Genomic DNA, 27,852 nt, shown 5'->3' with positions numbered 1-27,852 from the left:
ATGCAGACCGAAGGGGGCCAACGGTGGGCAAGAAGGGCTCTGCTCCTCGGCATCCTCTGGGCTACTGCACGCTTGCCTCCCCCAGGCGCCTCCCTGCCCCAGCGTCTCCCAAGGGCCACAGGTAGGTGGACACTGGGGTCAGCCGTCCCTGCCGCTGATGCCACGTATGGATGAAGGGACAAAGGGAGAGGAAAATTCTCCCTTGACTCACTTCGGCTTATGCTTCCTCCTCTGACTGTTAGCATTTGGAAGAATATCAAACACTTCTGATCCCTCATAAGTTCTCAAAGATAGTTCAGAAAGAATTCACAGACTTCATGAAGCAGGCGAGTCTCCAGTTTTTTATTGTTGGAGACTTATGAAAAAAAGAAAATCTTCTTTCATTTTAGAAATTCTCTCTGCAAGAGTGGAGGATTCTTCTTCGCAGGCCTGTGGGCAGCTTGGGCTCTGAAATGGGAAAATGAAATTGTACAGATATTAGGAATCTTTCTCATCAGAGATACAGTTTCTCTTTGAGAAGGAAGAGGGGTTCAGAATTCCCTTTTAGAAATAAAGCAGACAAGGAAGAGTGATTTCATGATTTTTTTTTTTTAATTTTTTCACTATCATCAGCTTATTTCATTAAAGCTCCTCTTTCAGGCCCCAAAGATTTTTTTTTTTTTTTTAAAAGCTCTACAAAGCTCTACATCATATTCAAAAGTGCTTTATACATTTTCACCAGGGTTCTTAAAATTCCGCCCAGTTACTGCACACTTGGAGTTTTTCTTAAGGAATCTCTTTTTGTGGGCTTGGAACCAGCGACACCAGCATACTTCAGATTTTCACCTTCTTTTCCTTACCAGGAAATGGCACCCAATGTGTTTCGTCTCCATCACTGGAATTTCCTGAAGGGTTTTTCACGAAACAGGAGCGCTGGGATGGAGGCATTGTCCTCTACTTCCTAATTATCCTTTACATGTTCATGGCCGTGTCTATTGTCTGTGACGAGTACTTCCTACCCTCCCTGGAGATCATCAGTGAATGTAAGTGGCTGGAAATCTCCCCTATAAGCTTCCGAAATAGTGGTGTCCCATGTATGTGGCTGTCTTTAAAACAGCTCAGCAAACAATTCTGTCCATCTCAACTGGTTGCCGAGCACAGACTTCTGTGTTGTGGGGCCCTACCTTAAGGAACTGGCCTGCGTGTTGTTTTTTCTTGGTAGTTCATGGGCAGCAGGGCATCTTTAAATTAGTACCCAGCAATTATTATTACAAAGACTATCTCCAGAAACTCTTTGGCTACGATACGGCTGGGAGCTTGTTAGTAAACTGTTCCAAGTTTTCACATATATGCACTTGGTGTGTACTCCTAAGACAAGGCACTCCTAATGCTTGCCATTTTATACTTTAAAAAACTTTCTTTCAGTTTTATTCTAAAATCGTAATTTTTTTAAAGGTAGATGGATGGTAAACAAATGACATTAAGGACTATTGTCTTCCCGCCACCCCCTTCCTTTTTCAGCCTTATTCTAGTAAGGAAACTAACTGATGTTTATGAACCAAAAATAAATAATAAGTCCTGCATCCTATGTAAAGTGACCTCAGGCATCAGATAATCGTAAATTCAGTTATTAAACATTAAGCTCAGTTACTGGTTTCTGAAAATAAGATCGGCCAGGCCAAGCCTCTCTCTTCCATCCCCTCAGCCATGTATATCACCCAGAACCCCGAGCATAGACCTTTCATTGGTATCCCAGTGCCTTAAAGTCGGGATATCAATGATGATTCATGCCCTATACAACAAAAGTGCCCGCAGAAGTTCCCAGTCTGTCTCCAGCTTGGCTAGTTCAGTTGGTTGAACGTGCTCACCTCAGAGAATGTCAAAGTTAAGGGTTAGGTTTCCAACTGCATGCTCACAGGATTGCGCAGAAACAGCATCCTCTCCTCCCACCACACCCACACCCACACCCACACCCTCTGCTAGCATTTCTTCCCAGAGAGAGAGAGCTAGAACATTAACTCTCCCTTTGCCATGCAGCCCCCTGGCCCCGCTGAAATGCTCCTGATTTTCTCTCCTGTTCACTGCACCATCGCAGTATCCTTAAGACCTACACAGCAGGACCTGGCAAGAACACAGAGGTTCTCAGCACGTATTTGTTTAAAGAAAAAAATTCATAGAACAGGTCAGCATAAGTTTTTTATAATTATTATGATTTAACTCAAGTAGGTATAAACATAGTCATCTTTATATTGGCATTCCATTTTACAACAGCATTGATATTTTTCTATAATACCGATTAAATTACTTTAACATAGTATTTTTACCTAGATTGATAAAATGCAAGAAAAAAAAGAGGAAAAAAGTAAAATCACCTACATTTTCATCACCCAGAGATCCCCACAGCATCTGGTTTATTTCCTTTCAAGGTTTTAGGTCTTGCTATAGATACAGTTTGAGGTTTTTTTCTTCTTCCTCATATAATATTTTATTCTGCACATTTTCCCATATTATTAAATACTCTTCAAAAACATGATTTTTAATGGTAGCGTGATTTTGTAAATGATGTAAGTACCTAACACTGTGTTTTATACATAGTAAATACCCAGTTGAAATGTATCATAATTTTTAAAATTATTAATCTCTTTGGACTTTTTTTTATTTTTTATTCCAAGCAACGTTGTGCCCGTACTTGCATAAAACCTTTGCAAACTTCTCTGATCATTTTTTGATAAAGATGCACTTCACAAAGGGTGTGCCAACTTAAACCTCCAGAATGTGGGATAGCTTCCATTCCAGAAAACCATGAATAATAACATAATATTTTTGCTAATTTCTTTAAAATGGAACTTCATTTTATAAAATGTGTATTTATCTTATTATTTGTGAGGTTGAACATTTCATTTTATTGAAATTTGTGGTTTTGCTTTTGTGTTTTTTTTGCCCATGTTCTGACAGGAGGGGATTTGTCTTTTTCTTATTGATTCCCAAGACTTCTTTTTTCTCATATAAGGATATTAACCCTTTTCCTAATATAATTTTTATATCATATGCTTTTTCATAGGTTGCTGTTTGCTTTTGTATTTTGTGTGTTTATCACATTGAAGTTTACTTTTTTTTTTTTTTTTTTGAGAGAGAATGAGAGACAGAGAGCATGAGAGGGAGGAGGGTCAGAGGGAGAAGCAGACTCCCCGCTGAGCAGGGAGCCCGATGCGGGACTCGATCCCGGGACTCCAGGATCATGACCTGAGCCGAAGGCAGTCGCTTAACCAACTGAGCCACCCAGGCGCCCCTGAAGTTTACATATTTTTAAGTGAATTTATAAATATTTTCTTTTATGATTCTCCTTTTGGTTTTATACTTAGAAAGACATTTATCCCCAGGTCAGAAAAATTGTCATATTTTCTTTTACTTGTAGTTTCTCTTTTTTTTTTTTTTTTTACATTTCTTTCTTTCACTAAGAATTTGTTTTACTATAGGATGCAATGCTATTTTTTCAGAAAGTTGATCAATTTTCACATACTAAATTCTTACATCTATGTGTATGTACATCCGCTTCTATACTCTTTACTGTTGTAATAATTATTTGTTCACCCTAGTGCCAGGACTGAACTTTTAGTTAGAAAACCTACATAGATCATGTTAATTATATTAAACTAAGAAATTTTATTTTTATTTATCTTATTTTTTTAAGATTTATTTATGTTAGAGAGAGAGAGAAAGAGGAAGTGCTCGAGCAGGAGAGGGGCAGAGGGAGAGGGAGAGAGAGAATCCCAAGCAGACCCCATGCTGAGCTCAGAGCCTGACTCAGAGCTCGATCTAATGACCCTGAGACCATAACCTGAGCCCCTGGGGTGCCTGGGTAGTTCAGTCAGTTAAGCAGGCGGACTCTTGGTTTCAGCTTAGGTCATGGTCTCAGGGTTGTGAGATCGAGTCCCCCAACAGGCTCCAAGCTCTGCATGGAGTCTGCTTAAGTATCTCTTTCCCTCTCCCTCCGCCTCTCAACCCCACCCCCTGCCTCAGGCTCACACATTCTCTCTCTCTTTCTCTAAGATAAATAAATAAACCTTTAAAAACAAAACGAAACAGAAACTAGGAAATTTTAAATTCAAGGTACTTTGTCCCACCTTGAAAATTTCTCTTCCTAGAAAATAGACAGTCAAAAAATGTTTTTGTTTTCACATTTCCAAACAATAACTTGACTAAAAGAATAAGTTCATCAAGAATCTTGTTTATAAAAAAATTGTCTTGGGTGTAAATAAATAACTTTGCTAGGCCTGCAGCAGAAACTGCATTAAAATTTAGATTGCTACTTCAAAATAATCTAATCAATGATTAGATTACTAGTTTATTATAAAAGGATATCACTCAGGAACAGCCAGAGGGAAGAGATGCATGGGGCAAGGTACGAGGAAAGGGAGCAGAGCTTTCATGCCCTCTGCAGACACATCACTCTCCCAGCTCTCCAAATCCCATCTTTTTGTTTTTTGCTTGGGGAGGCTTCATCACCTAAGCATTATTGATTACGTCATTGACCACTGGCAACTGATTCAGCCTCCAGCCCTTCTCCTTTTTCCTTTCTCTGGAGGCCAGGGGGTGGGACTAAAAGTTCCCACCCTCTAATCACATAATTTGTTCCCTTGGCAACCAGCAGCCATGCTCAGATGATGTCCAAAATATACCTCATTAACATAACAAAAGGCACCTTTATCATTCTCTGTACTTAGGAATTTCCCGGGCTTTTGGGAGCTGTGAGCCAGAAACCATGGACGAAAACCAAATATATATTTTTTATAAACCACAATATCACAGCCCACTTCCTGGTCTTCACACACATATCCCCCTTATGGCAAAACAATCATGGCAGTCCAAAGATACTGGCCTATTACTAGACTCTCATTCAGTCGTTGGTAACTACCCAGTCCATTGTGCTGGTCTAGATCGCAGGCAGCAATACCAGCAAGCGCCTCTCCCGCAGCCCATTCCAGATCAGACAGTGAAGGGCACACTAGGTGCACAACTAGTGAGCTATTTTTACCAGAAGCAATAGAGCTGAATTCACTACTAATCCCAACTTGACAGAGGGGGTGAAGGTACACCCTATCCCACCAGGCTCTCAGGAATTGTGGCAGAAAGGTTAAAGACATGGTCAGTTTCTGGCTTAGCCATTCTCCCTGCTTCCAGCCCTTGTAGCTGCAGCCTTGGTCCTGGGACCCCTGCATCTAGCGGGGGTGGGGGGTGGGGGGGGGAGGGCGGGGTGGCGAAACAAAACAGAAGTTGAGGCAATGTGAGGGAGAAAGAATACCAACAGCTTCCCCTCCCACTCTTGCCCAGATCCACCAGAAAACAGGAAGCTACCGAGTGGGGCCACCCCTTCAGGACTCCGCATGTGGAGGGTGAGCAAACACTCGTGATGGCTGGTGAGCCAGCTCTCCGTGCCTTTTTCTTCCCCCATTTTCAATAACCAGTGTTTCAATCACCCACTCCAATTCTCTATCAAACTTATCTCTCTGCCCATGGGCAGCAAAATGTGCTCCTTGGTCTGAAGAAATGATGGTCAGTAATCCAAATCCGTGCACTTACCTTCTGCAGCTGTTCTTTTATAGTATTTTGAGCATTTGCCATCTAATACCAGAGAAGCAAAGCCCAATCCAGAGACAGTGAATACTCCTGTCAGGACCCATTTGTAGCCCCCGAAGGCTACCAGCATCAGTCTCACTTGCCAGCCATGTTCAAGACCTTCCCACCAGGGAATCTGCCACATAGCCCTCTGCGGTCTCCGTCTCTCTTGATAGCAGGTAGAACAGCTCTTATTGGCATTTTGTGCTTCAGAGGGTGCACAAAGAATGTGTCTGGATTCAGCCCATCTTTGCACTGCTGCAGACCCCCCTGTCTACTCATTTCACGGACCCAGGCTGCCATCTCAAAGGAGCACACCGGGATATCTACTTATTTCAATCACCTTCCAAACTTGGAAGAGCATTCTTCTTATATGCTTCTACTTTAACGCACCTTTCAAATTTTCATAGTGATTTCCACAGGGTTATGTCTTATATGGGCACATCTTTAGTACCCAGGTTTCTATTGCCTTTCTAATCTGACCATATCGCCAGGCCATTGGCCACTGCCCTGGAAACTACTCTTCTCCACCCACTGCCCAATTTATCCACTCTTGCACATAAGGTCCTCAGTGAGGGATTGACCCAAGGGACCCTGTCCCCTCTGTCAACCTTAAATTTGATTCATCTGCCTACCCACTGACCCAAGTGGTTGCTGGTCCATTTCCTTATAGTAATCTCTACCTTCCAGTCTTTAAAATTTCTCCAGACAGGGGTAAATAGAGCGGATGTGTTTGGGGTCCTTTAATGTTGGGTGACCAATAGTGGGTCCCACACGTCCACCGACCTTAGGTAATGCTGCATTGAAACGTTTAACTCCATCAATTTCTGCTTTATTCATCCCATTGCCTAATAACCATAAAGATTTCCACCCTACTGGGACAAGTCCCACCACTTTTCCTTGATTCCTTTGTTTTGCCCCTTTCAATATTTGCTTTGTTAATGTATTTCTTAATAATCTTCTAGAAATTTTCATTCACCTTCTTGGAAACAGTCCCTTGACTCTCCCCTTGGCCTCTTCCCATTTTCTTATTAATTAACCTAATGTTTTTATTAGCATCTGTAAGACCCAGGAGGGGAAGGAAGCTCAGCACATTTGATAAAGATTCCCTGTTTTTCCGTTTTGCAACAATAAGGTTATATGGGGTGCTCATGAGGGCCCCCTTAACCACAGCATTTATCATGACATGGGTAATGGACGTATTCAGTGGGTGAATATCCTAATCTTCATAAAGCCAATCCCACATGGCTTACATATAAAGCATTATCAACGGCTTCATCTGGGATGTTCCATTTGTTATTTATAGGGAAAATTGGGCATATAGCCATCTGTAATTTTTCCATAGTGAGCTAGCTGTATGTCCCATTATCAACCCAAACATGCTCTTTCACTCTGCAGCATTCAAAACGAGACACAGCCTCCAAATCACCCTCACGATCGATCCCCTCAGGAAAGGTTCCTCAGGAAGCTGCTGATACCAATCCACAAAATGAAACAGTTCCTTCACACTATACCCTCTGGTTTCAATGATTTCTTGGTTTTGCTCTTCCTCCCTATTGATGACCTTCTTGGTAACCAAAGGTCTTAGAAGTACTTTGTGTTACCCCTGCATAGTTCTCCCCTTGCTGGGCAGCTCTGAGGCTAGCAGTCTATGCTCAGACTCACTGAAATCTGAGACATCAAGGTCTGATCAGGCATCCTCATTTACTTTTAGTTTAGCTTTTACAGTTAACAATAATCAAGGGGTAGAAAATTTTGCCTTTTTCTTATACTTTGCATTTCCTTATGCATCAAGTGAATCAACCACAGGACTTGGATCCATCTCTAAATTCCTGGTGGTAACGTTTACCTTTAGTAACTTTTACCTTTAGTAGCTGACCACAGCACAGCTGCTGCTCCATACCATGGGTGACCACATGGCCACCCAGAAATCAAAGGTTCCTCATCCCCTGTCCTTTCACCTTTTCTTTTCCCAAACCAAATGTTTCTGTGAGCCAGGGTCATTCTAGCAAATCCCACTTCACTGACACTAAACTAAATAGGTTCTGAGCCCAATTCCAATGTATATGCATGGGGGGTCAGGGGACGGGGGGTCCCCACACCAGCAAAAGCAATGCTCAGACACTAGCAGGGTGTCCAAGGAATCAATTCAATTCTGACAGTATTTACCTGGAAATAGCATCAACTTTCACAGGTTAAGGGCTCAGGCCTACAAGACTGCTCTCCCACGCCCCACTTCAGATGCCAGTTGCAAGCCTGTGCTTCTGAATAACTAGCTATAGATTGGGGGTTCCAATAGACCCTTCCCTGGGTTTCAGACACCAGTCATAAGCCCAGGTTGTTACCCTAACTTCTGGCCAAATGGCTGTCTATCAGAGGTTCCCACAACCTCCTCCTTGGGTTCAATTAATTTGCTAGAGTGGCTCACAGAACACAGAGAAACATTTTACTTACTAGATTACTGGTTTATGGGAAAAGATATATATATTTATATGTAAAATATATATAAATATAAATAAGTATAGTATAAATATAAATAAATATAATATATAAATACATATATAATTATATATTTATAAAATGACATAATAGCCAGATGGAAGAGATTCATGGGGCAAGGTATGAGGATAGGGCATGGAGCTTCCACTGTCCTTGCACCTCCACGTGTTCACCAAGCTAGGAGCTCTCCAGAAGGGTCCTTTTGGGTTTGATGGAAGCTTCATTACATAGGCATGATTGAATAAATCATTGACCACTGGCAATGGATTCAACCTTCAGTCCCTCTCTCCTTCCTAGAGGTCAGGGGTGGGACTGAAAGTTCTAACCCTCTAATTACAGGGTTGGTTCTTAGGTGGGGTCCAAAAGTCACCTTGTTAACATAACAAAAGATGCCTTCATCACTCTCAATACTTAGGAAATTCCAAGGGTTTAGGAAGCCTAAGTCAGTAACTGCGGTTGAAGACCAAATATATATGAGAAATATATTTTGGTCACCTGAATGACCAAATACATATTTCTTATAAATCACAATATCACATGTGTGATTGATGGATGCCCATGCTGCTGCTAAATCTTCAGCTGCTAGGAACTGACCCTGGTCTTGAGTACTGAAAATAACTGGCAACAAAATGAGATAGAAATAGTGCTGGCTCGATTCATTTTTTTAAGTGCCTATAAACTAATTCTGTCATTTCTCTGCTCAAGGTCTAGCATAGTCTCATCCAAATTAGGACATCAGCAATAAAAAACAATTTCCCTGGAATTTGTTTACAGCCACAGAAACTGGCTTCAGAGAAGTCTGCAAATGCTTCACATTTCCCCATAGTTCTTTGATAAGCATTGAGTTGTAATAATTCCCCCCATTTTGTCAACTAATAAGGATTAATATAATCTTGAAAACAGTTTACTGAAGCATTCCACAATGTGCTGGAGTGTTATTATTTATTTATATATTTATTTATTAGCTATTTATCATAAAACAATTATAGAAGACCAAGCATGGTTCTAAATTAAACAGAGATGGTTTCATTTAGTCTTCACAAAAACCCTACCAAGTCAGGACTATAGATTGACTTTACTGATAAGAAAACTAAAGCTCAGATGATAACTAATTACTTAAGATTACACAGCCTGGGGGCACCTGGGTGGCTCAGTTGGTTAAGTGTCTGACTCTTGGTTTCAGGTCAGGTCATGATTTCATGGATTGTGGGATTGAGCCCCGAGTCAGGCTCCTCAATTAGCAAGGGAGGTCTGCTTGAAAGATTCTCTCCCTCTCCCCTCCCCCCGACCCGCATCCCCACCCCCCGCTTGTGCTCTCTCTCTAAATCTTTAAAAAAAAGACTACACAGCCTGGACCCTGCAGAGCCTGCTCTCTCTAATGCCAACATCCAAGAATGTTCTCAATTGCTGTATGATATAATTTTACACGTCTTTGTTTGAGGTTAACTGCCATAATATGGTTGCTTCAGAAGAACCGTTCTATTTAAATAGCCTTAAGCGGTGCTTTCCTCCCAAGGGCACTGGAATTTTGACAAAAAAACAAAACAAAACAAAAAACATCAAACACCCATTGTTACTATGGAGGAAGTATGCTACAAAATAAACAGAATCTACTGAATTGCTTTAAAAAAAAAAAATCAGTTTAGACTTTCAGCAACCTGTTGGAGGTTGTAAATTAATGTTATAAATACTTGCCCACAGTACAATAATTAGACTCTGAAGCCTAAGCATTTTGTCTAGGATGTCCATGAGCTCATAGAATGGTACTATAGGACCTAATCATCATGTATGATGCAATGATGCATGTAGGGTGCATGCTCTGAGTCCCAGCCTAGAACATGATGGGAGAATTGGCAGGACACTGGCCCACCCCAGCCCCATCACCCCATTACCCCCTCCTCAAGTCACAACAGTGGTTCGTTTGGTCAGCAGAAGGGTCTTTAGCAAGATGAAGACTAGAAGAGCCTCAGGGCTGGAGTCTCCGTGAAGACGACGAGCAGGAGGTGGTAGAAGGTAGAGCCTCTTGCTGATACCCTGGCTGGGCCCTTTTTCTGTCTGTAACTATCTATGTTGATCTGGCAATTTCTTCTAGAGCCACCACCCCCTGAGGCTTCTTCCAGCAAGGATCTCGGCTTTCTCCTTGACCTACTCATGATCACAGAAGTCACACAGACTCTCTCCCCACCCCATCATCAATACATACCTCTGTTAGACAACCTGAGACATTTTGCTGTCATCTTATCTGTGTAGCACTCATATGAGAAAATGCTGTTGCTATACCCTCTTCCTCTAATCCTATCTTCTTTCACATCCATTTAGGTTCTATAGGAAAGGAGGCTAATGATGATTCTTTGAACATAGAGGAATGAAATGAAATTAATTCTACATCATAGAGGGAATAAAAATCACACTCTAGTTGTCCAGAGCATTTTACCTTTGGAGATAAGACCTAGTTTCTGAATTGGGAAATAGGATGAGGATTCAGGGGAAGGGGTTAGAAGGCGTCATCAGAGGTGGAATATTATCTGAGATCAAAGGAGCTAGAGGTAATGGGGTAAAGAATAAACTTAAGGGAGCTCCCTTATCCCCACCAGCTGTGCTCCTCTAGACCCTAGACCCGTACTTGGTGGACACACTGCGGCATGTGGGTGACAGAGAAACGGAGACGGAGACAGCTCATAGAGCTCTGTGCCTATGTACAGGAGGAAATACAACTAAACTGCTTACACAACAACCTAGAACATAGTAAATATTCACTAAATATTCATTCTTACATAAGAATAGACTACAAAGACTATAATCCTTTACTCAGCAAAGATGGAAGTGCAGAAGGTGAGTGATCAAAGTCAATATGAATATGTTTCGGGCAAATACCAAATCTAGGGAGCATCTGCTAGAGGCTGAACATGAAGTTTAAGGCAAATAAAAGCAAGTACTACCTTCACAAGCTAGGAAGTAAGTTTATGAAACCCACTCTTTGATCTAATAATCCATGTGACAACTTTAAATGATACCTCTTTGGAATATTCTGTTTAGAGTTCCTTTTACTTCTTTTACATTAAAATCCATACCATTTTATTCTATCTTTAGCAATCTTTTCTTGTTTAAAAAAAAATCTTTAAAGTATATTTCATTAAAATATAAATTAATATTTTATATTTATATAAATTAAAAATATAATATAAACCATATTAACTGATACCCCAAATAGGACTATTACCTCACATCTCCATAAGCAGTCCAATTTTAGAAACAACAAAAGTTCAGTATAAAGCCAAAATAAATCCTTTTTATGTATCCTTTTGATAGGTAATGGGGATCTCTTCAAGTTATTTAACCACTGTTTAGAGCAGCTTTCTTTACCTTTTTCCAAGCTAACTACATAGAAAACTGAGAACCCTTTAAGACTGGTCACTCGATACAGCCCAAAGTCTACCATAAGCTGGCTAAGACACGTTTCTTTTTAAATGTTACACCAATATACTACTCAGAAGCGCTAATTCCTCCATCGTGCTGATCCTTTGAGGTATGTTATGTCTTAAGTGAAAATGATCTTAATAACATGTTGGGGAAACATACTTAAATAAAATATTTAATTTTCGATTAAAAGTTTATTTTTATTCACTCTGCTTTGAACTAATGTTTGTCCATGTTCAATTTCAATGTTATGTCTCAGAAATAGACAATAAGAAAGAAATGAAAGTTTTAATTCCAGGTAGAATTGGTTCTAAATTGGTAAAATTGAAAGGGAGTTGAATAATTCCGTGAGTATGGCATTTGGATAGCCTACAGTTTCAGGGGATTGTTTGATTCTTAATCCTCATGAAATTTACAGAGGCAAAGCCTTCCCAAAGAACAAAGAGTCTAAGAATAGTGCTTCCTCCCTGACACAAGGGCACTCATCCTTCTCTCAAGAGCATTTTCATCCTCTTTGTTTTTCTTTTCCCTCTGATCTTCGTTGTGATTCCCTTGGATTGCATCTAAATCTACCCCAGGTGTATAGATCTAAATAAGTACCCAGTCATCTAGGTATTACCTGGGTAGTCTGCAATTGCAGAAACAGGCAATAATAATAATAATAATAATAATAATAATAATAAAGCTATGCATTAATCTCTTCACTTTACCTACATGGATAACTGAAAGAGTAGCTTTTTGGAGTAAAAAAGAGCTAGGTGCCATCCCATCTCTGCAATTACTACCTATATGACCTTGGGCAAGTTATGGAGCCAAAACTGAGGTAATTTTGAGGTTTGGAGATAAAATGTCTTGTGCATGTGTTATATGATAGGCTTAGGGCAGTTGGAAATTCACTATAATATTATAGGCATTAGACTGGGGGTTTGTGGGAGTCCTCCTAACTGGAATTACTTTAAAAGCATTATATTATATTATATATTACATATATATTATAATATATATTATATAGGGTTTTAGAATTTATTCCATCTTGGCCCAGACAAAATATGAGATGAGTAACTATAAAGAACTCAGAATGTTTGTATTTATTGTTAAAAACATCACAGAATATATATATATATATATATATATTGTGCATTGAGAAGCTAGGCATTTATTCCAATAATGCTAAAGCTTTACTCAAAATTTTTCTAAAAATACATTTGAAATTACTGTCAGAACCAGTTTTGCAAATCATAAAAAACATCAGTTTGCTGTCACACTTCCTATTGGACCCAAAATAAAACTAAATAAAAACTAAAACTAAAAAAAATAAAAGATGATTACCATCCTAGTCACGAGATTGGGTGTGAATGACCTTTGATTGGTTCCAAAACTCTAATCCATTTACAAAACATGAAAATTTGCTATCACTGGGGACCTTCTAAAATTGTGCCAGAGGATGCCAAATTACATATATATAGTTTACGCTTATAACTCTATTAAAATATGCATCATGAAAACGGCTGGAAATACATTAAAATGATAGCAGTGGTTAAAACACAATGGTAAACATGTAAGTGACTCTTCCCATTCTATATTTCCACTCTATCTCCTAAATTTTCAATAATGTAGGGGGTTTTAGTAAAATAAATTTATTTAACAATAAAAAATGGTATAGAGTCTAAAAGCATAGAATCCATATCCTACATTTTGATAAAAACTGATAAAATTAGAAGATACTTCAAAGATCGTGTCATCCAATGCTCCATTGTACAGATGGCAAAACACAAGGCTTGTCTGAATGACTTGTCTGAAGTCTCATATTAGGGCAGGGCCAGAATACAGGTCTCCATTTTAGTTTAAAGCTCTTCCTACTATATTATATTCCCAGAAGAGAGTTTTCAAAAACTGTTACAAGCTTTTCAACAGGGCATCAGAGAAGAGAACATGCTTAAGAAAAAGCCTGATGAGTTTTGGTCTAAGTCGTGGTCCCCATGGACCACAGCTCATTATCATAAAGTTGCACTTTATACAAACAATGTAATGATATCTAAACCTATAAAGAAAATTCACCTTGAACAGTTCTCCTATATCCTGAGGGAAATGTGATTATTCCTTTAGAGAAATAAAGAGGAAAAAAGTAATAGCTCTGGGGGGAAAAAAAACCAGAACAATTTATCTTTAATAATAAACTATAGCAGAGAGAAATGCTACCCAAAGGTCAGCGAAGACAAAGTCAATCTATTCTAAAGTTCAAAGGTATAAACCATTTTACAAAATATTCTTAGAACCTTAAGATATAACTTGTTAAAATATCTTTGAAGCTTTATACATCCATCTTTATAGAATCTTTCCTTTCATAACTCAATTAGAGCCCAGTGAACAGCAACAAGCTTTATTGTTACTGCCTTTTGATAGTGGAAGTGTTCAGAAGGGCCACTTATTTTTCTACCTTGCAACAAACAGCTCAATAGATCACCTTTTCCCTCCTGAGACTGAACTTTTCTAATGAAGCATTCTTCAGCTAGCATTAAGCAAAGATTGGTCATTCACTCTTCAGCTGCACCGAGTTTGGACATTTAGTTCAAAATAAAGCATATTGTTCTTATCAACTTCATCCACATATTATCAGGCCCTGATCTGATTAGAGAATTCATGATAATCCAATATCCAGTATCACTCAATTGATACATCCTCTGAAATATGCTGGAAAACTTCCTAAGTACCCCTGATGCCTGGTAACTATTAGTTCCCCTAGGAAAGACTAGAATGGAGGCAGTTATATGCCCACACCAAAAAACAGGGAATAAAATAACTCAGTTACCCATCATGTTATAATTGGCCTGCCTGAGTGCCATTTTTACATTGGGTTTCTGCAGTAAAATAGAAATAGCATTGGATTTAGAAACAACAGACTCAGGCTGTATGCCCTAACTCCTCACACTGAAGATCCTTACTATCCATGTACCTTTACTTAACTCCCTGGACCTGTCTTCATCTGTAAAATGGAAATACCACCACTCATACCTGAGAATAATTGAGATGATTAAATTATGTACATGAAAGTGAGTTGTATACCATGAATGTAAGATATTACTTATGTCATTCCCAAAATGAAAAAAGTTATTCACAGAGTAATACGCCATCACAGGGATAGATGGATGGATAGATAGATAGATAGATAGATAGATAGATAGATAGATAGATATAGATAGATGATAGATAGATAGATAGATAGATAGATAGATAGATAGATAGATAGATATAGACAGATAGATGATAGATTGATAGATAGATACTCTAACCAGCAAAAGAAATGTTATGAAATATGTTCCACCAAACATTACTTCTCTCGCTTCATTCATCACTGCAACATGTTCACCAAGCAACATGACCAAAGGCAAATAGTGAGGGATCATTCCAACTCTCCTAAGAGGATTTTTCACAAGAGAGACTTAACAGGTGGCAAAATGGCTCAGCCTACAGCTGGTCTCTGAGACCAAAAAACCCCATGATAAAAAAGATGACCAGGGCTGGTATCATTGACAGGAAGTATGTGGATGCCTTCCCAAGCATTTCCCATATCTTTCAAAATAAAGGCTAAAATCCTTGCTAGGATTCACAAGTCTTACATGATCTGGCCACCTATTACCTTATCCCCTTCTGCCATCCCTTCACACTCTTTATTCCAGACACACCAGCCTTTTCCTCTTTCTTGAACACACAGGCTAGCCTCCACCATGGAATCTTGGCACTCACTCCTGCCGAGAGCACTCTCACCCTAGGTACAGGCACACCCCAGATGCTGCAGGTTTGGTTCCAGACCACAACAACAGAGCGAACACCACAATAAAGTGAGTGAAATCAATATTTTGGTTTCCCAGTGCGTATAAAATTGTTTATATTAGGTGTGCAATAGCATTATGACCAAAAAAATGTTCATACCTTCATTTTAAAATATTTTGTTAAAAAAAATGCTAACCATCATCTGAGCTTTCAGTGCATCATCTTTTTGCTGGTAGAGGGTCCTGCCTCAGCGTTGATGGCTGCTGACGGATTGGGATGGTGGTTGCTGAAGGTTGGGGTGGCTATGGCAATTTCTTAAAATAAGACAACAGTGACCTTTGCCACAATGATGGACTCTTCCTTTCATGACCAATTTCTCTGTAGCATGCGATGCTCTTTGGTAGCAGTTTACCCATACTAGAACTTCTTTCAAATTCGGAGTCCATCCTCTCAAACCCTGCTGCTTCTTTATCAACTAAGTTTATGCAATACTCTAAATCCTCTGTTTTCATTCTAACAGTCTTCACAGCATCTTCACCAGGAGTAGATTCCATCTCAAGAAACCACTTTCTTTGCTCATCCATAAGAAGCAACTCCTATCATCCTTTACAGTCTTATCCTGAGATTGTAGCAATTCAATCACGTCTTCAGGCTCCACTTCTCATTCTAGTTCTCTTGCTATTCCCACCACATCTGCAGTCACTGAAGAAATCATCAAAGTCATCCATGAGGATTGGAATCAACTTCTTCCATACTCCTGTTCTGTTCTGTTGGTATTTTGATCTCTTCCCATGAATCATGAATGTTCTTAATGACATCTAGAATGGCGAATCCTTTCCAGAAGGTTTTCAATTAACTTTGCTGAAATCCATCAGAGGAATCATTATCTATGGCAGCTATAGTCTTACAAAATATATTTCTTAAATAATAAGACTTGAAATTTGAAATTATTTCCTGACCCATGGGGCTACAGAACGGATGCTGTGTTAGCATGAAAACAACAGTCATCTCGTATATCTCCATCAGAGCCCTTGGGTGACCAAGTGCATTGCCAATGAACAGATTTTGAAAGGAATCTTTTTTTCTGAGCGGCAGGTCTTAACAGTGGGCATAAAATATACAGTAAACCATGTTGTAAATAAATGTGCTGCCATCTAGGATTGCTAGAGCACAGGCAGAGTAGATTTAGCATCATTCTTAAGGGCCCTAGGATTTTCAGAATGGTCAATGAGCATTGACTTCAAGTCACCAGCTGCATGAGCTCCTAACAAGAGAGTCAACCTGTTTTTGAAGTCTTGAGGCTGGGCTTTGACTTCTCTCTAGTTATGAAAGTCCTAGATGGCATCTTCCTCCAATAGAACACTGTTTTGTCTGCATGGAAAATCTGTTGTTTAGTGGAGCCACCTTCATTAATGAGCTAAATTTTCTGGATAACTTGCTGCAGCTTCTACATTAGCACTTGCAGCTTCACCTCGCTCTTTTATGACATGGAGGTGGCTTCTTTCCTTAAATCACATGAACCACCTCTGGTAGCCTCAAACTTTTCTTCTGCAGCTTCTTCACCTCTCTCAGCCTTCATAGAATTAGAGAGAGTTAGGGCTTTGTGGATTACACTTTGGCTTAAAGGAATGTTGTGTCTGGCTCAATCTTCTATTCAGACCACTGAAATTTCCTCCATCTCAGCAATAAGGTTGTTTTCACTTTCTTACCTTCTGTGTGTTCACTGGAGTAGCACTTCTAATTTCCTTCAAGAACTTTTCCTTTGCATTCACAACTTGGCTAGCTGTTTGACATAAGACGCCTAACTTTTGGCGCATCTCTGCTTTCAACATGCCTTCCTCACTAAGCTTAATCATTTCCAGCTTTTGATTTAAAGTGAGAGATGTGCAGCTCTTCCTTCCACTTGAACATTTAGATGCCATGGTAGGGTTATTCACTGGCCTAATTTCAGGAAATAGGGAGGCCTGAGGAGAAGGAGAGAAACAGCAGAATAACCAGTTGGTGGAGTGGTCACACCACATAGAGTATTTATCAGTTAAATTCACTGTCTCGTACGAGTGCGGTTCATGGCAACCCCAAACAATTCCAAGAGTAACATCAAAAATCTAACACAACACATATTTTGCTTATCTTGTCTGTTTCTTTTCATTAAAGTTCCACAAGAGCAGAAACATTTGTGTTTTTTCTGCCCTATTCTTAGCACTTAAAAAAGCATCTGGCATAGTAGGTACTCAGAAAGTGTAACAAATTCAGTGAATAATAGCCAGGTGTCCAGTTATCAATAGCTGCTTAACCAATACCCCAAAACTAGTGGTAAAACAACAATCACCGTCTTACCTCTCACAGCTTTGAGGGTTTACCAGGCTCAGCTGGTAGCTCGGCTTGAGGTCCCTCATGATAGTTAGATGGCTGGAATTATCTGACACCTTCCTCCCTTTCACATGTCTGGTGCCTGGGACGGGGAAATTCAAAATTTGGGGGGCTGAAATAGTAAGGGTGCATCAGGCATCTCAATTTCTGTATGGGCTCCAGCACAGGAGTTCAACGGAAGTCAGAGTTTTATGTGGTGGCTTAGGGCCCTAGAGCAAAGGTCCCTAGAGAGAGAACCATGAGGAAGTTTTGTCACCTTTTATGTCCCAGCCTCAGAAATATTCTGGCTCCACCATATTCTGTTAGTCAAAGCAGTCACAGGAGGACACATAAACTCTTTCGGGGTAGGGGGGGAGGCAGGAAATGCAAAGGTTCCGGAAAATCACATGGATGCAAATATCATAGCCATCTTTGTAAAATACAATCTGCCACACCAAGAATAAAAAAGCATGCTACTTTTTAGTGTACCAGTAAAGCCCGGTTGGGGATTTCTGATGCAACCTGTCTTGGCCTCCCCAAAGCAAGGTTTCAACATGGCTTTCTCTTCCTTTCCATAGTAGATGCCTTAGCTCTAAAATTGAAAGAGCCAAAAGTTTCTTAAGATTCTCATCCCAGCAATCACTGAAGATAATGGATTTGCACGCTTGTAAGTCTGGGGGATATACACAAACTATTTGAATAGTAGTATTTTCTTATATCTCCTATTCTAGAGCAAAGTCTTAATGGTTTTATGTTTTAAATCAATAGATTTTAATTATACAATAGTAAATCTTTTTGGTTCCTCGTTAACCAATTTCCTCTCATTTGTTTTGACAAGGTTGACATTGCTAATTTGTGAATAAGCTCCTTAATTCGGGTTCACTTACAGGTCCTAAAAACTACCAATATTCACTTTTTCCTCCTCTTTCAAATTGGATTATGACTCCTGAAAGACTTCACTTTCCCAACTCCTACTGAAGCACTGTTGACAGTGTCACTTTAGAGAACTTATGCTGTCACAATACACCTACAAGCCATACAGCTAGAAAGGAATCTTTTCTGGTTCCTACAAAATCCCGTATCTTGGCATTCACAATACCGAGTCACAGCATAGTTCCAGTAGTCCGTGGCCTTCTCTCCCTTTCTACCGAAACATTAAGTAATGAATTCATAGAGAAAGCAAGGCATTGGATTCCTCTAATTTTTTTAACCTGCATGTTTTATTTTTCCAGTTTAAGTCACCGTCACTGCTTTTCTGTGAAGCTGTAGATTTGAATATTCAGGTATAGAGACATACCCTTTCATTTGCCACTTTAACAGAATTTCGTTTGTCTTCAGCCCTTGGATTGTCTCAGGATGTTGCAGGTGCAACTTTTATGGCAGCCGGTAGTTCAGCTCCTGAGTTAGTTACTGCTTTCCTGGGTAAATATTGCTCCTTATATTTTCTGCTTACTCAATGTGCTTTTCTCTTCTGTTCTTCAAGTCTAGTAACACTAACTTAGCAATTACCTTGCTCATAGGTGTATTTATCACAAAGGGAGATATCGGCATTAGCACCATCCTTGGATCTGCAATGTATAACCTCTTTGGCATCTCTGCAGCTTGTGGCTTGCTATCTAACGTGGTATGTAAGAAAACTTCATTCAACACATTTATTGTTTTGACAAACTATAAAAACTGTTTATAGTCTAGAACAAACAAGGCACTAGTAATGTGTTCAATCAAATTTATTAATCAGTAGAAAAACATGTATTCCATTTCAAGTTAACCCACAAATAACTCTTGGTCAAATTTATGAAAACCTAATAGGCTTTGAAACACAATTTTTCTTAAAATTCCTTTGTCTCTAAGCAAAATGCAAAAGATAACAATATTTAGCTACAAACATACAATTTTCAGTATTACGCTAAGCATGTGCTCGAAGTTACAGTGTAATGGAAACAGTGAATTATCATTTTACAGGTCTCAACGCTATCATGTTGGCCCCTATCCAGAGACTGTGCAGCATATGCAATTAGTGTAGCTGCAGTTCTTGGCATAATATTCGACAACCGAGTTTACTGGTAAGCTTGAAATAATCATTACTCTTATGTAAAACACAATTACAGAGAGGATTTTATGAAATTCCAATGGTTTGGCAATGTGTCTTTTTCAGAAATGTTATTTCAGTCACTGAGTTCTCAATTACCTGCTACTTCTGCACCATTTCCCCATATGCCTCTGAGCTAACTTCCTCATCACAGCTGCTGGTTGGGTTTTCCCTTCTTTGAAAGTTCTATAGTCATGTCAGTCTCCTTGTCTCACTAATCACTGGATATTACCAACCTTCCTTCACCCCACTGCCTGTTCAGAAAGTCTCCCCTTCTGTTGTCCATTAAAGACCCAACAGTTGGGTCTTTCATTTATTGGGTTGTTTACCTTGCCTTGGTTAGAAGTGGTCATGGTCACAAGACTGGAGAGAAATGATGGAGGAAGTAAATTTTAAAATCTTCAGATTCTTGAATGGAGCACTGGGTGTTATACGCAAACAATGAATCATGGAACACTACATCAAAAACTAATGATGTAATGTACGGTGATTAACATAATAAAAAATAAAATCTTCAGATTCTTCTAACTTTTTCTCTGATGTTCATTTAGCAAGAGGAATTACAGCTTTCTTCCTCTAAGGATCAACAATATTTAGGTATTAACAATTGTTTGCTTTCTTTGTAACCTCCCAGTATCTTGCTGTTGCAAGAAAATGAAAGAGGGTGACTCAGTGGACAGCAAATAACTTTTTCAACTAATAAGAACTAGGTATCTATGAGGTGTTTAACACTATGCTAGGAATCATAAGGGATAGAGAGGAATGTACAATGCACAGCCACAGAGGTTGTGCATTGCACTATGCCAGAGGATACCAGAAAAATAGAAAACAATATAAATGGCACCTTTCTGGAGGACTACAACTTAGCAACCCTGCAAAATATCTGCTAATAAGAAACTTAAAATCTAGCAGGGAGAAAAATTTCTAAATGAATCTTCCTAAAATCTGGTCTTATTTCCCAAAATTCACTGGCTATAAAATAAAAGGTAAATGACAGGTTCAAATTAATGATATTAGCTAATCATAACTCTTTAGGAAACCAAAGCATAGGGCAACAGTTCTCAGTGCCTAAGGTATAATTTTATTTTTAGGACTATCCTCATTTTCTTGCGAATACAAGTCAAATTCGTTTACATCAAAATTAAAAAAAAAAAATCTCTGTAAACTGAAAAGTCCCAAAGTCTCATATATTCTGAATATTTTACACAAAATTCTTATACCAGATTTGAATAGACACAGTTGAAATGAACTAACAGATACTATATTCTTTTATAATTACTATATATTTTGGGGAATGGATGCTGCCAATGAACTGAGATGGAGAATGCCCATCACTATTCATTAACTTTTACTCTGAAAAATCTACAATTATTTTCAAAGCACTGTTTACGCCTACCGTTTATAAAGAATCTGTAAATGAAGACAATGAGTTTATAATTCTTGGTTTTATTTGAAATATAAAAAGGACTGTCAAGCTTTTATCAATAAATTTATAGTTAATGCTGTAACCAAGTTAGGACACATCTATAAAACGAAAATACACCTAGAAATGTTCTTTGCTTGTTCTATTGCTGGAAAATTATTAAGCAGATACTGCCCAAAAGCTATTAACCCTAAAAAAAAAAAACTTTTGTTTTTAATTTTAAAACAAATTTCTTTAATTTATAGGTATGAAGGAACTTTGCTGCTTTTGATATATGGATTATATGTTTTGGTGCTGTGTTTTGACATTAAAATTAACCAATATATTATAAAGAAATTCAGTCCTTGCTGCACCTGTCTTGCTGAAGCTATGGAGGAGAGAAGTGAACAACAGCCACTGATGGGGTGGGAAGATGAGGGTCAGCCATTCATCCATCGGCAATCAAGAACTGACAGTGGGATATTTCATGAAGAGTCTGGCTACTCTCAGCTTCCTTTAAGTTTACACGATCTTAGTCAGGTTTCTGAAGGTAAGAAGCACATCATGCCCACTATTAAGTCTATTCACTAGAAAAACTTAATCTCATTTCAATTCAGCAATTACTATATACACTTATGTAAAAGATCCTGGGCAGAGTCAGAAATGATGAAGAAGCGGTCCCTATCCTTAAGAAGCTTCCAATGCTGTACGGAAAAGAAGAAAATAGCTAAAATATGAAGGTTTAAGTACTATAAAGAGAAAAGTGTAATTGTAGTTCCTAAATGGGAAAGATTGTATAAAATTTGATGGCTACATAGAAAAGATTATCACAGAGAAGGAAGCATTTAAACCGAGCCTTGTAGAATTAATCAGATTTTAGCTGATGACCTGATTTATGACCAATAAGTAACAGCTACAGCAGTCTATTATGTAAATGATGTAGAAGTAAGAGTAAAGTATACTCTATAAATTGATGCCAAGGAATTAATATTAGCAAAAGGCCTATTCAAGTATTAGCATACCTGGAGCACAGAATGTACACAGTAAGGAAGCAGAGAAAAGACAGATAGGAAAGAATAGGATAGGAAGAGTCTTAAATGCTAGTATACAAGTCTCTGCAGGTTTATGAAGCAGGGAAATTAGAGGATAAAAGAAATGGAGGTCTGTCAGAGGCTACTAAAACAGCTGATGTGTTTGGTAGATGCCTAGACAGAGTGAAGAAAAGTAGGAATAAAAAAGACAATGCAGAGGAAGCACCACCAAGACGAGGCAACAGAAGGACTATCTGGGAAAATTCTGAGGCTTTGTTCGTGATTGATTGAGAAAATGTGAACACCACTTACAAAAAGTTGGAATTTAGGAAAAAGGGCTGGTGTGGGGAAAAAAGAAAAGCTGAGTTTTAAACATGTCATCTGAAGCAGTAGCAAAACATTTAGATATTTAGTAGAAGTCAAATTCATCTATGGCCAGAAATAAAAATTTATGTGTTAGTTTTTTACAAAGTGTTTGTATGAAACAGATTCTAAATTTATCTAAGTACATTAGGAAGGAAAGTTATTCTTTTACTACCTAAAAAAAATTTAAAACAAGACTTTTTCCCTTCTTACAAAAATTATAGTTTTTAGCCTTTCAAGTGCAAGTGGTATATATTGCCAAGTTAAATTTTATAACAAGAAATTCAAAAGAACCACTCTAAATTTTTTCATTACACTGAGATTATATCTAAAATTTACTTAGTGGCCCATTGGCTGAGGCTTGGCAAATTTTTTTCATGAGTTATTTTACTAGCATTAGTTGTAATTTGATCCAATATATGGGTACATTCTTTTGTAAATGCCATGCAAATTTTGAATAATTTTAAAGTGAACGCTTATTTTTATCCAATATATTACTGTCTTCCATTAATTTAGTAAAACAAATGTATAAAGGAATATACTCAAGTTTTGTAAGTTACACTGTAGATCCCACGCTAGTTCCTATTTTCTTAAAGGTTCTTCCTAAGAACTGTAGTGAATTCCAAATCTGGGAAACTAATATAAGAAAAAAAAATGAAGCAAGCCTCCAAAATTCACTTACAATGAGAATTAGAATGGAATATTCAACTTCATAAAAAGATTATGCTGTAATTATTTTATACTTCCTAAGTATGCATTATCTGACATACAGGGCAGGCTAGAAACATCATCAATACTGGGGAACAGAGACAACTATAATAGCTATAAATAGGTAGAAGCCAGGTCAATCCCATAAGCAAAAAAAAGTTACTAAACACCATCCACATTGTAGAAAACCAAGAGAAGTCCAACTGACACTCATAAACATTACATCTAATATATTTAGTGAATGAGCCAAGATATTTTGATGGATTTAAGGCCCCAAATCAAGAAACACTGAGTATCACATTTTATACTGTCTGCCCTAAAGTCTCAATTAGTTTCTTTTTGCCAGCAATATCAGTAATGAGGTATTCAGATGTTTTAAATAGCCTCTTAAAAACTGATACAGCTAGTTTATTTCAATATAGCTTTCTAAATGGACATTTCCAACTTAACTGGCAATTTGAGAAAACTCAAAATCATTTATTTTTTCCTCAACAGATCCACCAAGTGTTTTCAACATGCCTGAAGCAGACTTCAAAAGAATTTTCTGGGTACTATCCCTTCCTATTATTACCTTACTTTTTCTAACCACACCAGATTGTAGAAGAAAGTTCTGGAAAAATTATTTTGTGATAACATTTTTCATGTCAGCACTATGGATATCTGCATTTACATATATCCTGGTTTGGATGGTCACAATAACTGGTATGTATCTTTAGTATAAGAGCACAATTTAAAAAGAAAATAATCAGTTTTATTGAAGAACAAACTGCATATATTCACTGAAAGTAGTCTAGCTACGGAGGAAATTTTTCTTTCAGCAAAGACCAAAGAGAAGCGCTACTTACAAAAAGATTAAATATTAATATACCAACAAGATCATTCAGGGTTTTAAGTTGCATATTACATATCAACTATATTCTCAATATTATACAGCCCAGAGTTACAAGTCATGGGATCTTCTTATAAACGAAATCAAATACACAGGATTTCTTCCCATTGCTCTAATAATTAAATCACATCGTATGGGGTCCACAATATACTTTTTATATTGAAATCCATTCCATAATGAAAAATATAGCAAGAGGCCAGCATTTTGAGAAAACAATGTATGCTCACTGTTTAACTGAATTGCATTTCATTTTGCTTTTTAATATGGACATATAAACAAACTATGAAATGGGTGAAAAGGGCATAAAATAAAATTTCAATTTAGGTCTCTACTACCTTCATGATTAAAATTTAAATATTACTGCGTGGCCATAATCAGCTCTAGTCCCACAGGACTCCAGGAGGAAAAACTGAATACAAACATAGAAAAAAAAAAAATCAAGAATTTCTCTCAAAAAGGTTAACCTGAATGGACACATCAGAGGTGATCAGAGGTGAGCAAACTATGGCCTGTGTGACCAAATGACCAGGTCTCCTGTTACCGCTAGTGAAGTTTTACTGAACATAATCATGCCCGTTCACGTAATTCATTTATATGTTATCTACGGATGCTTTCACACTACAGTGGCCGAGGTGAGTATCTGCAACAAAAACCATGTGAGCCTGCATAGCCTAAAGTAATTACTACTTGGCCCTTTACAAAAAAAGGTTGCTGATCCCTGACTTTTCACAAATTAATATGTGACTTAGAATAGCATGCTAGCAAGAAAGCAGAATATTCTTTTTAATGAGAAAGATGAAGAAGTCCAATTAGCTTGCATATTAAATCTCTCTAAATTTTCTCAGCCAGAATATATTTCACAATAGGAAATCAGGAAAAGAACAAAATCAAATAATAGATCACAGAATAGCCCCCAAGATGATAAATACTACTAGTGTTATTTATGTACACATGAACTCTGGCAAACCAGTAACAAAAATTAACAACCAATTACAATTCCAATATCAATATATAAAGCATGCAATAAACAGCTAAAGTTCTTTTAATTGACATCTTAAGAAAAAAAAAAAGAAGATTCTAAAGTAAATTTTCAATCACAACATTAAAAGAGCAGTTACATGTACTTTTTTTTTAACTTCCCTCTGATTGTTTCCCAGAATGAACATATTTCTGAACAAGTTGAACTGATACCAAATTTAACAGAACAGGACCATAATGTTAGGAAGACTCAAGTAGAACCCTATTTTTGTTTTCCTGTGTTTAAGATAGATCACCAAAGTACGACTTAAAAAATGTGTACCATATTAACACATTTACAGGTTAAAAATAGCTATAAACAGTCTGCTTAATTCTGACCACTTTAAGAAAATAGTTTGAAAGGCAGAAAATGACCAATCTCAGCATATATTAAGCAACAGCCTTGATGAGATAACAGTGAACATCTAAACCTTCTGTAAGCATACCAGGTAGGGGAATTACTCCTTAGTAGAATTCTATTAAATATCTTTAGATATCTGTCATTAAAAATTGGTGCTACCTGGGCTAACCAATTTACCAATCTTATTCAAATATTTTGCTAGGTAAAATCTAAGTACATATTGGTTGTAAAATCTAAATGTGCCTATTTTCTTTTTGTTCAGGAAGGAAATATCTGAAGTAACTGCAGAGAATGGTCATTGAATCTGTAAGATTTGCAACTTGAAGTATCTCTGTTTATTACAGGGGAGACATTAGAAATTCCAGATACAGTAATGGGCCTTACTTTATTAGCAGCAGGAACAAGTCTGCCAGACACGATTGCAAGTGTACTGGTTGCAAGAAAAGGTAAGAGCTAGGTCCCTCAAGCTGCAATGCCCATTCTTCAAGCCTGGCTGAAATACACTGAGCAAAGGTACCTTTAAAAATATTTATTTCCTCAGTTAACATACTAAAAAAAAGAGTGACTCAAAAAGAAGGATTTACTTTTAATAGCAGAGTAATTTCACTAAATCTAATCCCCCAAATAATATTTATCTAAAATGTGCATCACATTGTAATTAACCGTATTAAATTAGAATGAAAAGCAACAAAGTAATCTACAGACCTTATTGAAAAATGGTTTAATAAATAAAGATAATTATTATTAAATAAATGTTAAGACTTTAAATACTAACCCCCCCAAATTAAAAAATACAAATTCAGTAAGACTTTTGCCCTAATATAACAATTTTCCAAAACCAACAAATAAAAAAACTTTCCAGTGTTTTTTTTATGAAGCTTATTAATAAAATACAGTATTGGTGCGCACATTTTAACAACATGCTCTTTTTTGCAGGCAAAGGCGATATGGCTATGTCTAACATCGTGGGATCCAATGTGTTCGATATGCTGTGCCTAGGTGTCCCATGGTTTATTAAAACTGCATTTATAAATGCATCAGCTCCTATAGAAGTGAACAGCAGAGGACTAACTTACATAACCATCGCTCTCAACATTTCGATTATTTTTCTTTTTTCAGCAGTTCACTTCAATGGCTGGAAACTAGACAGAAAGCTGGGAGTAGTCTGCCTGTTATTATACTTGGGGATTGCCACATTATCAGTTCTATATGAACTTGGAATCATTGGAAATAATAAAATAAGGGGCTGTGGAGGTTAATATTAATAGTGTTATGTGGAAAATGTGAATGATGGGAGAGGGAAGAGAAGGAAAACTCCATTTCTTCATTTAAGTGAAATAAAAAATACCCTGAACTTTAGAATCTAAAACTTACTTACAATAATGCTTTATCACCAAAGAAAAGTAATTTAAAACCAGCCAAAATCACATCCTAATTTGTCTGAGCCCTTTCTTTTCAAGGACAATTACATATATAAAACGTAAGTTTTGAAAAAATCATCTATGTTTTACCTTACAGTAAGCTGATAAAAGCTGAGGAAACTTGAACAAACAAATCCCACTACATAGTACTGAAAGTAACAACAAGAAAATGGCTTATTTCATTAAAAACAGTATAACCATTCATTTAAACTGAATGACCGACTTGCTGTCTTTAAAAACCCAAACTTGAGATTAACAAAAATCACAGTATATTTAACACTATACTGTTAAAAGCTGGTGGGAGTTTTAAAAGTTCATTTTTACAGCTTTTGTAAGCATACAGTATTACTAAAAAAATGACTTTTTACTAGGAGATTCAGCAAAACAGATGTAAGAATGTTCCAACCGTGGTTTAAAATTATGCATTACGATCCAAGCGAACATCGATTTCTCTGCCACTGATTTTTATGCCATTCATTATTCTGCAGGCTTTTTCAGCTGATTCTGGGGAGTCAAATCTGACCGTTCCACAGCCTTTTGACTTTCCGTTCTCCATTTTTATTTCGGCAAACATTACATGACCTGTAAAAGAAAAATTATAGAATTACTAGTCAGTTTAAATGGGCTTCATTTCACTGCACAGGTCTGAAATTCCTCATAGCCAATGAAATGATAAATAACTGGCTAAAAATATTAATGATTTTAAAATAACACATCATATAAACATTATTCTCATCGTTTTATATTCTGACTATAATGCAATTCATATAAAGTAACAAAATACATGTTAAAATACACAAAATAGGAAATCAAAATAAACTTGCTTAGGATTTAATATTTTATCAAAATAGAAAAATAAAAAATTTATTCCTTATGTTAAATTCTTAGTTTCTGGGGCCACCTGGGTGGCTTAGCTGGTTAAGCGTCTGCCTTCGGTTCA

At 37.5% G+C, this 27,852-nt stretch overlaps 2 protein-coding genes across 3 annotated transcripts in view; one reads left to right on the top strand and one right to left on the bottom strand.

The window, feature by feature from the left end:
• Positions 1-26,756, top strand: SLC24A5 (solute carrier family 24 member 5). Its single transcript, XM_036075953.2, has 9 exons — positions 1-121; positions 843-1,022; positions 18,970-19,053; positions 19,152-19,255; positions 19,594-19,694; positions 21,389-21,672; positions 23,720-23,926; positions 25,836-25,937; positions 26,428-26,756. Exons 1-9 carry the CDS (start codon positions 1-3, stop codon positions 26,748-26,750), a joined length of 1,506 nt encoding a protein of 501 aa, XP_035931846.1. The 3' UTR covers positions 26,751-26,756.
• The window catches only part of MYEF2 (myelin expression factor 2), a 38,522-nt gene continuing 30,013 nt past the window's right edge, over positions 19,344-27,852 (bottom strand). For both annotated transcript variants that reach the window (XM_036075942.2, XM_036075944.2), the window contains one exon: positions 19,344-27,494. In XM_036075942.2, coding sequence (XP_035931835.1) covers positions 27,331-27,494 — 164 coding nt within the window. In that variant the 3' untranslated portion in view covers positions 19,344-27,330. The remainder of the gene's footprint in view (positions 27,495-27,852) is intronic.

Source organism: Halichoerus grypus, chromosome 8 (assembly GCF_964656455.1).
Source record: "Halichoerus grypus chromosome 8, mHalGry1.hap1.1, whole genome shotgun sequence".
Taxonomy (NCBI): Eukaryota; Metazoa; Chordata; class Mammalia; order Carnivora; family Phocidae; genus Halichoerus; species Halichoerus grypus.
The sequence above is the reverse complement of the archived record's forward strand: the minus strand, read 5'-3'. Positions and strand labels throughout refer to the sequence as shown.